The following is a 17,354-nucleotide window of genomic DNA, read 5'->3' as shown; positions in this document are numbered from 1 at the left end:
ACAGTAATGAATAATAGGCAGCAAAAGTTAACATCAAATCACAGGCGATGCACGTGACATCTGGCATCAGCCCATGTTCTTGCAATTCCAAGTTCTAACTACCTGACAAAATTTTTCCATTAATATGGTTTGGTTTGATTTGATCTTATTATTATAATTTAATTTAATTGGCTTTTTCTATAAAAATACTTTTTAATCCATCAAAATAATTGAATGTCACACCTAGTTTATAATGAACAAATATAGATGGGGCCCACAAATAAATTTTTATATATTTACTTACTTTGATGCACGGGAACACCAAAATGGTGTCGTTTTAGTGTTTTTGGAAACTTTTAGTATTTTAAAATATTAAGAAATATTAAAAAAATATTTTTAGATAATTTTTGTAATTTTAAAAATATTTTGAATTGTTTCATAATATTGAAAAAATATTAAAAAGAAGTTTATATTACATGACTGCGTTAAAGATGAAAGTAATTTTTTTCTACCATTTCGACGATTACATTAGAAATAGAAATAATTTGTGTTTGCGTTTGATTAAATAGTTATTTTTCATAATTTTTTATATTAAAAAATTATATTGGTAAAAAATACCTCTATATTTTTTTTATTTACCCATTTTCTTGTGTTTCTGTTTTCTATTTTTAAAAATATATTGTTTTCTTGTTTCAATTTCATATCGTATTGTATCCATTTCGCATCTCATTTCTATTTGATGCTCGTAAGTTTTAAAGTTGCACTAATATTTATTGAGTAAATTACAATGTTAGTTCAGGACCTTATACAAATTGTTCATTGTACCTTAATTCTTGGTCGTCGCTAAACCTTCATTTTTTTATTTTTGTTATGATTTGATTCCCTTTTAATTTTTCATCAAATTTCGTTAATAAAAATTGATATAATATATACTATTATATAAGCAAATAGAATATTTTAGTGTTAAAAGACGATGCTAATAAAGTGAATTCCCAAAATATTCCTTCTATTTTATGTTTAAAAAATAAAACTTAATCATCAATATTTGATATTAGGACCTTCGCATTTTAAGATAGTGTATGCTAAACAAAATATAAAGTAAAAGATATAAGATATGAAAAGCATTTCAGATTTTTGTGCTTTTTAATATATTTGTTAAATTTATCTATTGACCCTTAAAAAATATAACGTGACTTCTTATCTGATATTTTTCAGATATACTTATATTTCTTCCCTCTAGATAAGTATATTTTGAATTTTATAAATAATAAAAAATAACGCATATGTCTCACAGTGTATTTCAAAAAATTTTACAAATAATTTAATAAAAAATTTATCTTGATCATTCTATATTTTAGTTTAGAAAGTTTTACAATCTTATATTAATATAAACTTATTTTACTCATTTTAACAAATGTTACTTAAAAAAATATAAAAACTAGACCATAACTACCAATTGTCGCCTAATGAATCTTCCAAAGATCCCATAAATAAAATGGTAAATAAAATGGCAAATGCTTAGGGGGTTAGCAAATTAATTGGCTAAACCCATATTTTTTCTTTTAAACTTTATACGAAAAGTTTATCATTTTCCTTAACTTTAAATTTAACGTATTAAATACTTAATATTTATAATTTTAAATTCAATTTTAGATTGAATTTTATACTGAATATTGAATAAATTATTATATATATGTAACTTTCTTTAACAATACAACCATACATATTATTGCACTCTTATATATCTGACATTTTATATAGACATATAAATTTAATAGAATCAAACCAAATAGAATTGATTTAGTTTAGTTTTTGGTCCAAATTTTTTACTACTTTCGATCTTAGTCTGATCTCTTCTAAGATCGGTCTGAACTAATTGAACCCCTTTAAAAACTCATATATTATTTTTATAATTTTGTTTGAATATCTAAAACTATTTTTTGGATTAAGACCTTTTTTGAAAATGAACAAAATCTATTTATTTTTTTTGGACTTGTGACTTTTGGCTACACTTTCTCTACTATTGTGAAGTGCATAAACTTTTTGTCTTAAATTTTTCTGCATAATGTTCTTAGCTCTACATAATAAGGTCAAAACAATAACATATTTAGTATTTATTTCACTATATAGGGTCGGTTACATGAATTATAGACTTTTATGTGGATTACGTCCCAACAGATAGTTTGTCTAGAATTCATATTTAGATCCGACTAAGTTTCACGCTAGCTGTTGACTATCTAATACAACCTTCCTCTTTTATCTGGGTTTGGGACCGGCAGTGGATAACATGCCCTGCCTGAGTAATGATGAAATAAAGTTTCAACACCATCTTCATATGGAGAAGTGTCATGAGATGGCGATGAATGAAGATAATTGATATAGTTGTCTTCCATCACTTAGTTGACATGGTGAAACCAACAAGAATAATATGGAAGCACAACAACTCTACATGATAAGGTCATTGCATAAAATATTGATCGAATCAATTTCTATAAAATAACAACAAATGTAATGAAACACGAACAAAATATAACATAATTCTCCGTAAAAATGACAACTAATAAGTCTTAATTTCATGAGATGGGTCAAGGATATAAATTACAGTTTCGTCAATTATATTTATCAAATTATGACTAACCTAATCGCATTGGCACAAAATTGGTCTGGGAAAATTGCACGGAGACTCCCTACAGTTTTGGTAAATTACGGAGGAGCCTCACTGTGAATTAAAATTTTCATTCAAATAAGTCATCAAAATATATTTTTAAATTCCCGTGACTTAAATGTGTCAAAAAGTCTTTATAACTTTTTTTTTTTACTCGGATACATTATCGAAAAATATTTTTAAATTATAAGAATCTTTAAAAATATTTTTAATAAAAGAAATTCATACAAATGACCTAAAACTAGAGAAACACCTAAAATTAATTGGCTAAACCTATATTTTTGTTTTTATATATTTTTTAAGTATTCATTCAAACTTTTCATTGTTTCATTTAGGAGCGAATGCACGTGTGAATGATCCACTATTAAATTTAATTTTTTAGTGTAAAAAAAATAATTTTTAATAATAATTCAATTTAACAAATTTATAAGTTATAACTCACTTCAAAATTTGCGATGTGCAGCTTTCTACAAATAAAAAAAAAAAAATTCCAACCTCTCCCTACATAAATTTCTGGATCCGCCCCTGATTTCATTTATACTCATGGACTTACATTTTCGAATCAATTTAATATTTGTATTTTGACTTTTTTGTATGGTAACTCGAACTTTTTATTTTTTTGATTATATCATTAGATCTGCATTTTCAAATCAATTTAATTCTTAAATTTTGATGACAGAGTGTGACGTGCACTTTATCATCTTATTTTATCTTTATTTTATACATAAAAATACATGAGTTAAATTGACCCAAAATACAGATATAGAAATATATTCAAAACAATAAAAAATTTAACTCAGAAAAAGGTCAGATAACTTAAAATTTTAAATTAGATATATGTAATTGAAATTAGAAAATTTTAAATAATTATAAAAAATAAAAATATAAATATAGATTTGGCCAAACTGAATTCAAGCAATGGATTGACAAATGTATCCAAATTTATGAAGAGCTTCTCATAATTTAAACCCTAAAGCTTATATATTGTGAAGCCTTTTGTTTGCTCCATTACTTTGATTGGTTGATTGATTGGGGTGTGGGGTAGGGGAGACCGTATTACGGAGGGGCATACGGCAGTGTCCTCCGACAGGGTCACGGACTGCCACTCAGCCGCGTCTGTCCTGTTCTTTCTTTCTTTCATTTACCATACTGCCCCCCTTCTGCTCTGAATTTACCAAATTGTCCCTCCCCCTAAACCATTGAATCCAAAGAAGATGTGTTCACATATATATATATATATATCTTCTGGGTAAAAATCTCTATTTATGTAGATTTATATTTTAATTTATTTTCATATAAAAATATATTATTAAGTAATTTTTTTTATTTACTATAAATAATCAATCAGCTAATCGATAAACAATGTAAAATTTGTCAATTTACTTGAATAGACCCAAATCGTCTTTATTTACTATAAATAATCAATCAACTAATCGATAAATAATGTAAAATTTGTCAATTCACTTGAATTGACCCAAATCATCAAATCATAATTTTTTAAGTTGGATATTGACATCGATATTGATTTCAATTTCATAACTTGACAAATCGATATATAAAATCAATTATTATTTTTTAATTAAAGTTAAAAAAAACTCCTCTAACCATTAGTCAAACACCATATTTAACCAAAAAAAAGAAAAGAAACCTAAACAATGTTTTATTTTATATTTTTGAAATGAAGTGTGTTCGTCGCATCGATATATTCTTTTAATTTTGAATTTTATGTGCTTTGTGATCTTTGATATTTTATGATATTGTTTTAATTTTGTTAGAAGTGTATAAATTATTAAACTTCACCAACTATGCTTTTTACATCTCTTAGATGTTAATCTATGGTTAGGTGGTTTGAAATTAACATATATGGTTAGGTGGTTTGAAATAGATGACAATTTGGTTTGAAACACACTTTAAAAACCTCTCAAATTAATCTTCGAGTACCCTTAGAATGCATTTTGAAAATAATGACGAAGTTGAAGTCTTGAGTTTGAGTTTAGCGTGACCTCACGATTATAGACTCGCGAATGGTTTACTCAATTTCTTGAATGGTTTTCAATAAAAAAATGTAATGAATAATTTTGTTGAGAGTATTTGTCTTCTCACTCTTCTTTAATATGACAACCCATTTAAATGGATAACTCCATATTTTTTCTCATGTATTTTTACGTTATTACTCAAACTTTTCATTGTTTCAATTACACCAATTAACTTATATTTTTAACTCAATTTAAAATCTATATTTTAACTCTTTTTTTTCACGTGGGAATTCAAATTTTTCATTATTTCGATTACATATCTATATCTGCATTTTCGAGTTAATTTAATCATTATATTTTGACTTTTTTCAAGGGTTAAATTGATTTGAAAATATAGATAGACGGGTGTAATCAAAACAACAGAAAGTTTAGGTTGTCATATTCAAAAAAGTCAAAGTATAAAGATTAAATTAATTCAAAAATTCAAATACATAAATGTAATTGAAATAATAAGAAATTTGAATAGATACATAAAAAAATATAAAAATACAAAAATAAAAATATGAATTTGGCCCATTTGAATTGGTTAATATTACTAACCAAAGTGAATTTCTCCCCCATGGATAGAGCGGATTGTGTCTCTAAACTCCAATGTTGTGCTATAAATCAATCATATATTATCTAATGTTAGAGATTTATTACTCGTAAGCAATATTTTATATTACTTGACGCGAGCATGCATGAGAAGGAGGATGGGACCCACACTTCTCTCTAATATTGTCTATATCAAATAAATATTATGTTGTCCGACTCGAATAATATATCATTTCACCACCTAATATTAGTTATAAATAACAATATAAATTTTGTTTTAAGTTTACTCTCGTTAGGAACAGGAAAGGTGACGGCTTTACAGCATTGCTGACGTGGCGGCCTGAGACAGAGAAGAATTTGGAAAAGTAGGGGAGAGGGGGCTGATGGCAGTTCGGAGATTGAAGAGAAAAGGAATGGCAAAGGATGGAGAAGGAACTGGTAGGTATCATTATCAGCATGTCCGGTTGGTCTCCTCAAGAGTGGATCTTCGCACGTTAGTGTGAATGTACAAATCCATGTATCTAATGTACAAACCACACCACAAACGAAGACAAGGAGAGAGGAGGGGGGAGAGAGAGAGAGAGAAGAGACCGCCAGCTTTCTCTGCAAAACCAACCAACTCTCCTTCAAGCCATAGATTCATGGATTGAGAGAGTTTCTGCTTCGATGTGATGAGGAATGGGTGAGGCCAAGCTTGCACATTCGTACGCACCCACCTAACCTCTCATTGCATCCTCGGCAAAATGCGGGTGTTTTGTTTTTAGTCGGGTTTGGTCGGGTAACAGTGTTGGGATAGCTAGATTCCCATCGCCCAGACGGTTTTGGAATCTTCGGGTTCGGCTTCGAAATGTAGCGGAAGGAGTGGAGATCTGATACAGTTTGATGGTGGTGTGTTTTTGTTTGGTGATCGATGAAGAGGTTTCACTGGTTCAAGCAAATCTCCAACAATGGCAAGCTGGAGCGGCGGCTGTCGCTCGGCGAGTACAAGCGAGCGGTGTCGTGGTCCAAGTACTTGGTGTCGTCCGGCGCCGAGATCAAGGGCGGTGGCGAGGAGCAGTGGAGCGCCGACATGTCGGAGCTCTACATCGGGAACAAATTCGCGTCCGGCCGGCACAGTAGAGTTTACAGAGGGGTGTATAAGCAGAGGGATGTGGCGATTAAGCTCGTCAGCCAGCCGGAGGAGGACGGCGACTTGGCGGCGATGCTCGAGAAGCAGTTCAGCTCGGAGGTCGCTTTGCTTTTCCCGCTGCGCCATCCCAACATCATCACTGTAAGTCTCGCCTTCTGTTTGTTGATTTGCCTGACTGAAATTGCCTATTGTTGGTAGACTACCAATCTCCCTTTAAGTCCCGGCGTCCTCAACGGAAACAAGTCTGAAAACAGTTTGTTGGCTCGCACCCACCCAATCGGTTGTGGTTTTGGGCTGGTTCTAATACTACTTGTAAGATAATGGGTCTTCGTTCAAAAGTGCAAGTTGAAGGTCACTACTAGATTTATGAGACCAAATAATATACCTAACACCTTTATGATAAACTAGCAATGTGGAATTGGGTTATGAAAATAATCTGAGCGTTCTTGCTAAGCCAGAATCCATATCTTAATCTGGTCCGAACCAGTTTGAAAACAGTTTTTTAGCCTGCACACCCTCCGTAGTGGTCTTGAATTGGCTTTAATGGCACTTGTAAGACTTCGACTCCTCCCTCAAAAGTCTTAACTGAAGGTGACTATTGAGTTTATCGAACCAAATAATATACGCAAAAGCTCCCAAAAAGACTGCCATGTGGGGTTGATCATTTAACCTTTTCTTAACAAATTTAAAAAATTTGTCCTAAGAATATACTTTTGTTTTATAGAAGACTCGTGAATTACATTGGAATAGATCTTTTGAGTTTTTCCGATTCTTGTTCTTCATTTGAATGTTAATGTGGTGTACCCCAAAACTTGCTGCTAAATTAATAATGTTGTGATGAAACTCTCTGGGGCAAGGCTGGGAAGTGCATATTCGCAAAAGACATTAACTTTTTACTTTTCAGTGATGGGCTTTTGATTGGATTTGGGGGACGTGTAACTTTTTTGCTTGTTAAGGTATGCATTATTTTGCTTTTCAAATAGGAGAGAATAGGCATGAGTCAGACCTTGTTTTTTCTTATGGCCATAGATTCACATGACCTTCTGCATTATTATTCGCCTTTTTGGCTTGTTAAGGTATGCAAAGCAGTCCAAATAGGAGAGAATAGGCATTAGCCAGGAATTGTTTTTTTCTTATAGGAATAGGTTCACATGACCTTTCTGCACCATTCACTTTTCTACCCTGGGTTCTCCTTCCTTTGTTGGTTTCAGCACTGGGACCTATTAGTATCACTACCAGTATTGTCGTTTTACCTTGCATGCATCTTGGTAAAATAGTTGCTCTTAGAACGTTAATACGTTATAACTTTATTTTTGTTGTTTTGATGTCCTTAAAGATTCTCTTCTTGTCATGTTATCCGGCTTAGAGTAATGATTTTCTTTCTTTCTTCTTTTTGTGGGGGCTGGGCGGAGGATAAGAGGGTCAGTTGTCATTGTAAGGGATAACTTAATTTATGTTATCAGGGTTAGAGTAAGGATTTTCTTTCTTTCTTTCCTTTGTTCTTTCTTTTTGTTTATTTATTTTTTGATGGGAGTGAAGCGGAGTATACGGGGGCTGGTGTAATGGTATGGGATAATGACTTCACAGTAAGCACTCTAGCGCTTGATTCGAGCCGGTGATGCAAAGAAGAGTACAAAAATTCCATCAAGTTGGAGTAAATAATCTTTTAAACTGAATAGGATGTAGCAAAATATCACGTTACAACAATGTTGCAGGTGCTGTTCAAATCAAAATGGATCCTATTTCAGCTTGAATCATCTAGATTACATGCTAAGGGATCCTAATTTCTTGACATGAAGATTCTTATGTCCATATTAGTTACAAGCCACCAAAGAATTGAAGAACTTCTTCAAACTGCGATGCATTTTTTTATGCAGTCCATTTTAATGTTTCATGATGCATTCCAGTAAGTGCAATACTTCTTGTCCTCACCCTTGGTAATTCATGTGCAACCAAGTGGACCTTTATCTGTCAAACCTTCTTGATTTAGTTTTTAATTTGACACACAATTTGGGCGGCAGTATGCGCCACTTATTCTCACATGCACAAAAATTCCTCTTGGCAATGCTGAAAATGCTTATAAAGTTGGTGGTTTAACTTGTTGGCCGCATTCCTTATGGGCTTTGTGATATGGAATCTTCACTAGCCCTTCCAATTTCATCATTAGTTTGATCATCATATTTCTCCCCTTTTTTTGCTAATCTATTTCTTCATTTTATTCCTGTAGTTTGTTGCAGCATGTAAGAAGCCTCCTGTGTTCTGTATCATCACTGAGTACTTGGCAGGGGGATCCCTGAGAAAATACCTTCATCAGCAGGAGCCTTATTCACTTCCTCTCAACTTAGTTCTGAAGTTGGCCCTTGATATAGCGCATGGCATGCAATATCTTCATTCTCAGGGAATACTTCACAGGGACCTAAAATCAGAAAATTTGTTGCTTGGGGAAGATATGTGCCTTAAGGTAGCAGATTTTGGAATCTCATGCTTGGAGTCTCAATGCGGCAGTGCAAAGGGATTTACAGGTACTTATCGTTGGATGGCTCCAGAAATGATCAGAGAAAAACATCATACAAAGAAAGTTGATGTTTACAGTTTTGGCATAGTCCTCTGGGAGCTTATGACTGCCTTGGTTCCATTTGACAATATGACTCCTGAACAGGCTGCATTTGCAGTCTGCCAAAAGGTTTGTTCCTGCTTTGTAGTATTGCATTTGAGGATTATTGTCATACAAGGCTCTTACACCTACGTCTCATCCTACATAAAATACATTTTTATGCAATCCCACATCAATCTGCTGATCTATCATTTCTCCAACAGGGAACTTTTCCCAACATGTTGAAGGGATAGTGTTGATGATCTATAATATTTCTAATTGATATAAGAAGCGTGATTGTAAAAAGCCTTTTATAATTTTATGCAAGGGCTTGACATCTGAAATTTGGACTTAATGGATATCCTAACTGGAACAGGTTGATTGTTGTCCTCATATCTTTTCCAGCCTAAAAGATGCCAATTCTTGAAACTGTACATCATGATGAATGAAAGCTGTCTCCTTTACAATGATTGAGTAGCATAAAAGCTGCCAATATTTTTAAGGGGTTCTGTTGAATATAAACTTCAACCTGAACCACCTTTTTTGATGTCATAATCGGAAGCATAATGCATGATAGGACACCATCAACTACTGGCATTTCTTAGAATCTTGATTCTTGAAGAATGATTGGGTTTGAGGCATTTTGACTGCAGGATTTTTTTTCCGGTATCTCATTATGCTTCCCACCATCTTAAGTTAGACAATATTTTGTTCTTGTTTTCCTAAGTTCACGACTTAGATTTCTGAGTATGAACTGATGGGCACCTTTTAGAACTGATAAGATAGCTATTTTGTTTGATATAAAGCTAAATGAAGGTAGAGACCAGAGGCTTCAAGATTATAACTTTGAAGTAGGGTGGATTTAAGTGCTTTAGATCTTCTCTCGTGTTGAGTTATGCATAGATGGGCCAATTAAACTTGGATCTAGTTCAGGCTTTAACTTTATTGAGGTTGTTGGACCCCATCTAGTGGGATAAGGCTTGTAATGCTGATGGATCTGTAACTCCTGTTATGCATTGAAGAGCATGTTTAATATTTTGGCTCCCCATCTTACGCAATCAAAATTCTATGATCGAGTTTGAAGCACGTATTAGGTCAACCTATTTAGAAAGGACAAGATAGCTAGAGAAACCTGGCATTGAAAGTGCCAGGAGGCTAGTGCTGAGAGCATTTGTTTTTGGAAAAAGATACGGTGCCCTTGTCAGAAGATTTGCTCCTATAATGCAGTGTGTTGACCAAGTGAGTGCACCTGAACTGATTCTTGTGGGGTTAAACGTTTTCAGTGATTATTGATCGGTGTTAAGGATGTGTTCTCCATGAGCCAGTGGTATCCTTATACTTACTGGTTGTTTTCCATACTTTAGGTCATGTTCCTGGGTTTTTCATTCTGGTTTTATATTAGCAGATTCTAGGAAGGGTTGGCAATACAGGAAGGTGTACAGGCTTTACACAATCTCCATTCCTATCTATATCACTTTCAGTGACTGTAGCGTTAAACTATATTTCCCACCATTGGTAAGCTTCCTCTTTTGAAATTTGAACACCATGGAAAAAGCATAAATTTGATTAGTCTCCTGTTCTCTTCATTTTTTGCCCCTCATAAATACCTTGGAAGACTAGAGAAGCACCACTTGATGTTTGAAATTGACATTTTTCTGAGTGCTTAGCTCATTATGGTACCTTTGAATCCCTCTTTGAATTGAAAATGGAGCACGTCCATGGCTCAATGATTAAGTTGACTCTTGAACTATCTTTCGGTGACCGGATCAAAGTGGTAACTGCTTGTTAAGTCATTGTGGCATCATGAAACAAGTAACCCATCAAAAGTCCTGCATTGAAAGGTCAGCAAACTGCAGCGACTCACTAATAGTCAATGGCTACTCATCGGTTTTGGAGATCAAAATCCTACTTCAGTTAAAGATTTGGAGGCCTTCCTAAATTGTCAGTGTTGCATGCGCCCAGACCACTATTGTACAGTGCCCAATCCCAATGATAACTAGCTTATCTCATTCCTACCATCTATTCTCAGAAATCTCAGAAATACCGTCTCATGTTCTATTGGTTGAATTAGGTGATAGGGAGGAGTGCTTTATGACAATTCAGCCTATCTTTAGTGCATGGTGGAAGCCAGAAATGTATGAAAAACTTAACATTGGAACCGTTAGGATATGATTGGTTCACTCTATTTTTGTTTTCCATGAAATTCCTGGAAAAATATGAGACCCCTCATGTTCAGTTTGCATCTTGTGCAGAATGCAAGACCGCCATTGCCATCCACGTGCCCGGTGGCACTAAGGCGCCTCATCAACCGCTGCTGGTCCAGCAATCCCCACAAGCGGCCCCATTTTGAGGAGATCGTTACCATCCTCGAGAGCTACTCAACCTCTCTCGAGCAAGATCCCGAATTCTTTGTGTCCTTCAACCCTTCTTCTGACGGCCACGCTCTTTCACGGTACCTGCCAAAGTGTATTGCTGCCCACACATCTTGTTAGAAGCTGAAGAACACCACAGTTCTGGGATCATGCGTAATGCTAACTGTGTCATATTGCTATTGGTTGTCTTTCTTGCCTAGGCTGTAGGCATCAATGTTAATGATTATAAACTTCATCCATCCATCTCTTCATGTTCTTTGTGCAATATGTAAGGAGCAGAGAAACAGTTGCTTTGATTGTTATTCCTTGATTTAAAAGGAATTTCACGGGTTGAAACTTATGGTTATCTTCTGTTAGTGTCTTAGTACTCAATCCATTGAATTTGCGTTTGTTCTAAATATGGAACAAATATGAGAATTTATTGTTAATTATATAAGGTCCAGCACATGCACCATCGATTGACAGTTTGGCCGAGTGGTCTAAGGCGCCAGATTTAGGCTCTGGTCCGAAAGGGCGTGGGTTCAAATCCCACAGCTGTCAGCTTTTTTATTTTATTATTTTTGTTTAGATAACGCACTGACATCTCACCAACCTACGATGAATGAGTAAATCATGAATCCAGCAGTAAGTTTTAATCCCAAGCACGCCCACAAATGTGAGGATGGAATGCCCATTTGTTGAAGTCGTCCTTAGCCGAGCTATGCCCGCGGGCAATTTTATCTTTTTTGGGCCCCTATAGACCCAACTCAACTTAATATATTAATATATTGAATAGATCCTAAAATTGAATTGTTTGAAAAAAATTAAAAATTTGATTAAAAACGCCATTTTTTGACATTTTAATTGATTTTAGTTATTTATTTTTTTTGGAAACCGAAGTGATTAAAATTGTTAAACTTGAAAATTGAATCGAACCGATCTATAATTTGAACCGACAATTTTGGTCAATTCTGTTTTGTTATTTCAGTTCGAAATGCTGCTTGCCTCTAGCTAATGTTAACATTCCTTTAATTTTATTTATCAATTAAATTGTTTAGAATACATTATATTTATCATTAGTAAGGTAATGCTAACTATTGTTCTTAAACCCTAAAAACAATTGTTAAACAACAATAAATTTATATTATTTTACTTAAAATGCATTTATTATATTTTGTTTTTAAATTTTACTACCGAGTGTCTTTTAAGGCAGTGATTAAGGTGTATTTAATGTATTTTATTTTTAGCATTTCAATATTTTTAGCATTTTATTTTTAAGTATTTTATTTTTAGCATTTCAATATTTTTAGCATTTTAAAATGTATTTTATTTTTAGCATTTCAATATTGGTCGGTAAAATATTTCGAAGTACAATATGTTTATCATCAACAAATAAAAGTGTTTAGCGCTAAAATTAAGTATATAGAATGCATCTTAACAAGTGTCATGAGCAAAATTATTTATTTTTAACATTTAAATAAAATAATTCCATTGATTGATTAAATACTTTAAAAAAAGTAAATATTTTATATATAAAAAAGAGTAAACTAATTATAAAACTTTAAACTCAAATAATTACTGAAATTTTAAATTAACCTAGTTAGTTTATAATTTTTTTAAAAATTAATGACAACACTTATTCCATTATCACTAATTAGGGGTTCACTAATTAGGGGTGAGTATTCGGTTGGTTCGGTTACGGAATTAATCAAATTGTTCAAATTGAATGAGCTAAATCTTTTTTAAAAATCGAATTGAATCAATTGAATAGTTGTTTAAATAGAAAAAATTAACAAAATAAAAAAATATAAAAAAAAAAAGTGCAAGTAGATATAAGTAATTAAAGGTGAACAAAATTTCAGTTAAATCAAAATAACAAGATCAAATTGTCCAATTTTGATAAAAAAAAGATATGATTTTTGATATTTCAGTTGGTTCGATCTTCTTATTAAAAATATTAAATCAAACTATAAAATTGAACCTAACTAAACGGTCAATTTCAAGTGGTTCAATTCAATTATTTTGATTTAATTAAAATTTTGTTTACCTCTATTATTAATAGTGCATTTTCTAAACTTTAAATACCTTATGAGCTTTTATTTTATTTTATTTTTTTTTATCAAATTTCATGAATATTTGGCCCCTCGTTCCATTTCCTTTATTTTCATTCTGGCCATTTATATTTTGACTTAATACATACGGGACCCCTTGAATAATTAAAAAATATGACGTTTATTTGATTCCATTTAATTACTTTAGATCTCTTCCAAACACAGCCTTAAACCAAAAGCAGCAAAACCATCTAGACTTCATGCTTCATTGAATCCCAGTGCTTCCTTCCCTCTCTGCCTCCAGCGTTCCTTTCCGTTCCGGAAACATCTACTAGGGTTCTTCTCCGAGGACTAAGATCACGCCGCCGGTACGCCTTGCTCTCGCCGACGGTAAATCTCCTCCTCTCTAGGTTTTCTACTCGCGTCTTTCTTTCCACTCCTTTTCCTCCATTATAGTTTGATTGCGTTTGAGATTGGCTTTCTGTCTGTTTGGCATTTCAATAAATATGTCTTGCAATTTGATACGAATCTTCTATTTCTAAAGCCTCAGAGATTTGTTTTCTTCGTCAGTGGACATTAGAGACTGGTTATTGATTGGAGTTTTAATTGTGAGTTTAGTTTGTTATTGTGTTCTTTTCTTGGGTTCTGAATCTGTTTGGTATCAGAACTGTCTTTTTCTATGATCGTTCTGCGTCACTATCTGTAAATAGAATTTTCATATAATTCCCAAATTTGCCTTCACGAGTCTGTAATTGCCCATGCCAATGTTTGTCTCCTATAGGTGTTCCGTTCACTGCTTGCAGAAGTACTCCAAATCCTACAGTAGTTGCAATAGTTCGTCCCCTCTCCAAAAAGAAAGGAAATGGAAGCTAAGTTGTCGAATTTCATTGATCAATATGTGGTGAGTGGTACCGTCATCATTCTAGGTACACTTTTGAGTAACAGATTGACATAAATATATCTATATATGATTGAAAATGTGTTATTGTGGATGTGTTTAGGTTCCGGGTGATGTAGTTTTGGATCTCTCGAGTATGGCCAATCAAACCATCAAGCTTGGTGGTGGTCTTCATCAGGTCTGTTACTTCTCCTTAATTTTAGATTCTTAGCAATCCTATATTTCTGTGACGCATTGTGCTTTTTTTGCCGAGAAAAAAATCAGTTACAACTTACAAGAGAAAAAGGAATTTGAAGATTTGGTTTATTTGTGTTCAGTATTCACAAGCAGACAGTTCCTGGTCTAATCAATTCATTTCATAGCTTATTACTGATAGGCAGTTATGTTTTTCTCCAGTTTTGAACTGTGGAGTTGTGCGTAGACACACATCCTTGAATGGGTTCTTTAACCTAATACTGGAATTTAGTTTTATTTTTTATACCTAGTCAGAAGTTGAGTGTTGATAGCAATGGTAAAGTGGTTCCTTTTTAATTGGAAGGCCATGGGCTTGAGTTTTGGGAACAACCTCTTTGTGAAAAAGCAAAGGAAAGGCCGGTACAAAAAAGGTCCTCCTGCGGCCTCAAAAAATGAGGGCCTTGGGCTTTGGGGAGGCCCTTTTTATTTTCTCATACCTAGGCAGTTTAAACTTACCAATGTTATTATTATTTTTAAATCTGGACGGTTTGTATGGTTGCTGTTGCCTTCACTGGTCATGCTGTTCCCCAAACTTAAACACTTCCTGAATGGAAGCTTTCAAATTTTGTTCAGTAAATAGGTTCATGCATGAAGTAGAATTAGAAAATTACTTGGGTTTGGTTAGAACTGTATGTATTTGATTAAAAAACTTGAAACCTGAACTTCAATTTCAGTTCTATATGTAATTGAGTATTTTGCACATGAATCTTTGCATTTGCCTATTAACATTTTCTTGCGTGTGCCTATAATTTTCAGGAAGGTGATGTCATTTCTGTCATCAAGGCTGGGACGCTAAGATTTCTTAAGCCAAACAAATATTGGGTAGAGAGCTCCCAAAAAAGAGTGAGTTTGAAATGATAAGTGAAATTATGCCTTACTTTTTCTGCAATGCTGCAATAACTATATAACTATACAACTTACAATTTTTATCCTACCCATAGGAAAATTTATCCAAAAAGAAATTTCTAACTTTTGCTGCATCATTCCATGTATACCTGATAGGTTTTCTTTGGTTTACCCATATTTTAACCTTGGATAATAGCTATACTTTTTGGATACTGTTCTGCATTACAATAGACACCTTCAAGCTTGATATGGGACTTGAAATGACTATGTTGATTGATTTTGTTAGATAATATCATAGAATTCTTGCTTTGTTTTTTCTTTAAGGGCTTTTAGTCGTTTTAGTGAATGGATCAAAGATAGTTGGTATCCAAGTGTTGCATTGTTAAAGCTTTTTACCCCCAAAGCTGTAGGCTACCTTGTTATAAATGATTTTGATCTCCAATAGATATATAAATTGGAGCTTGATTGATGGATCTCTTTTTCATTTTCTTCCTTAATATTTTTCTTTTGGAAGGTATTGCTCTCTTCCCCATGGCATTTTCTCTTGATTTATCCTCTTAGTTATCTCCCACCCGTCTTTATTATTATTATTTGTCCCTATCCTCCTCTCTCTTTCTCCTTTGGCTCTTTATTGACTCTCTCTCTTCTCTTTCTTTTTTTCTTCTAATGGTAAATTCACGTTGAAATCAAACCTGGCAGTAAAATGGTCATATTGTGAGATGTCTTCTGGTCCTTAGTAAAAAGACTCTTACATAACAATATATGCTTATTTGTGCTTTATTAAGACAACTCCAATTGAGTGTCAACATTTGCTTATTTCTACGTTTGCCATTTTGTTGGTATTTTATTCTTTATGTTATTGTAGTTTTTTGTTTTATTAAAAATATTCACATTTGCGCCATTTTTATTCTTAGGTAATGCTTCAATAATTGCATCTTGTTTTTAGACAAGGTGCATTTTTTTCAGTTCTAAAACAGTTTTTTTGGTTTAAAATAAGTTGCAAAACACAATGCAATTACCATCAAACAATAAAATTGTTTTGAAACTGAAAACAGTGCACCTTGTCTAAAAGAATTGTGCATTTACTGAAGCTAGCGTTACCCTTATTCTAATTGTTGTGATCTTATCCTACTTTTGGTTATTCTATGTCTTGCTCATTTTGTCGATACTTTACTTTTTATGTCATCACAGTTTGTTGTTCTATTAAAATATTTTCGCATTTGGGTCATTTTTATTCTAATTGTTGTGGATTTCATAGTACTTTTGTTTTCTTTTTCTGAAAATGGTCGCATTGGTATCATCTTTATATTCAGCCAAATGTTTTTTTTTGTTATTTTTAATTTTCTTATCTTTTATCTTAAATATGGAGCTCATCTTTATAGTTCAGCCAAATGTTTTTTTTTTGTTATTTTTAAATTTCTTATCTCTTATCTTAAATATGGAGCTCATCAATGTGAAGTCCAGCATTGCGTTGATACTTAAGTGATTTTACCAATGAACTAAAATTTTATGCATACAGATTGAATGTTTGAGGTTTTGTTTTCCACTGCTCTAAGATTTTATTGTTTGTTAGATTGTTATGTATTTATTGGGAAAAAATAGTGTGTTCTAGTTGTCTTTATTCATTTCTGGCCTATAATTCTATTTTTTCCCCTATATAACATTCTAATTTGTGTTGGAATGCTCTGCTCTGCAGTATGTACCTTGCGTGGGGGATAATGTTCTTGGCATTGTAGTAGACTCTAAAGCAGATGTAAGCACTCCAATCATGTTTATAATTCACTGTTGTAGTGTTACAATTGCCCATGATAGAGGTTTTGAGATTCTCTTAGTTGCTCATTGAAATTAAAGAACATGTTGTGTGGACCTTTAAGGCTTATATATCATGCTTCTTGCAGTGCTTTCAAAGATGGATAATATCTCACGTGAATATTTGCCTATGTTGGGTTTTATTTGTGTGGCACCTCGTTGAAGAGTTATGTTCAATGGGGCAATTACCTTTCTCTTATCATGCATTTTATATTTTTACTGGCATATG

At 33.1% G+C, this 17,354-nt stretch overlaps 2 protein-coding genes and 1 non-coding gene across 8 annotated transcripts in view; all 3 read left to right on the top strand.

Annotated features, from left to right (window-relative positions):
- Positions 1-5,602: 5,602 nt before the first annotated feature.
- On the top strand, positions 5,603-11,653 carry LOC127791112 (serine/threonine/tyrosine-protein kinase HT1-like). The gene is made up of 3 exons (XM_052320891.1): positions 5,603-6,484; positions 8,571-9,026; positions 11,189-11,653. Exons 1-3 carry the CDS (start codon positions 6,125-6,127, stop codon positions 11,426-11,428), a joined length of 1,056 nt encoding a protein of 351 aa, XP_052176851.1. The 5' UTR covers positions 5,603-6,124; the 3' UTR covers positions 11,429-11,653.
- A 115-nt stretch (positions 11,654-11,768) lies between these two features.
- TRNAL-UAG (transfer RNA leucine (anticodon UAG)) lies at positions 11,769-11,848 on the top strand. The gene has a single exon. It is a non-coding gene; the product is annotated as a tRNA-Leu (tRNA).
- A 1,716-nt stretch (positions 11,849-13,564) lies between these two features.
- LOC127790662 (uncharacterized) overlaps positions 13,565-17,354 on the top strand; it is a 24,898-nt gene continuing 21,108 nt past the window's right edge. For 4 of the 6 annotated variants that reach the window (XR_008020801.1, XR_008020802.1, XR_008020803.1 and 1 more), the window contains exons 1-5: positions 13,565-13,728; positions 14,120-14,239; positions 14,340-14,414; positions 15,227-15,313; positions 17,013-17,069. Coding sequence is in view for 3 of the 6 variants with exons in the window: in XM_052320249.1 (XP_052176209.1) it covers positions 14,201-14,239; positions 14,340-14,414; positions 15,227-15,313; positions 17,013-17,069 (258 nt within the window). In the remaining 3 variants the exon portion in view is untranslated. Of the gene's footprint in view, positions 13,729-13,882; positions 13,947-14,119; positions 14,240-14,339; positions 14,415-15,226; positions 15,314-17,012; positions 17,070-17,354 lie in introns of all 6 variants that reach the window. The other 2 variants (XM_052320250.1, XM_052320251.1) reach the window with 2 other exon arrangements.

Source organism: Diospyros lotus, chromosome 14, assembly GCF_014633365.1.
Source record: "Diospyros lotus cultivar Yz01 chromosome 14, ASM1463336v1, whole genome shotgun sequence".
Taxonomy (NCBI): Eukaryota; Viridiplantae; Streptophyta; class Magnoliopsida; order Ericales; family Ebenaceae; genus Diospyros; species Diospyros lotus.
The sequence above is the reverse complement of the archived record's forward strand: the minus strand, read 5'-3'. Positions and strand labels throughout refer to the sequence as shown.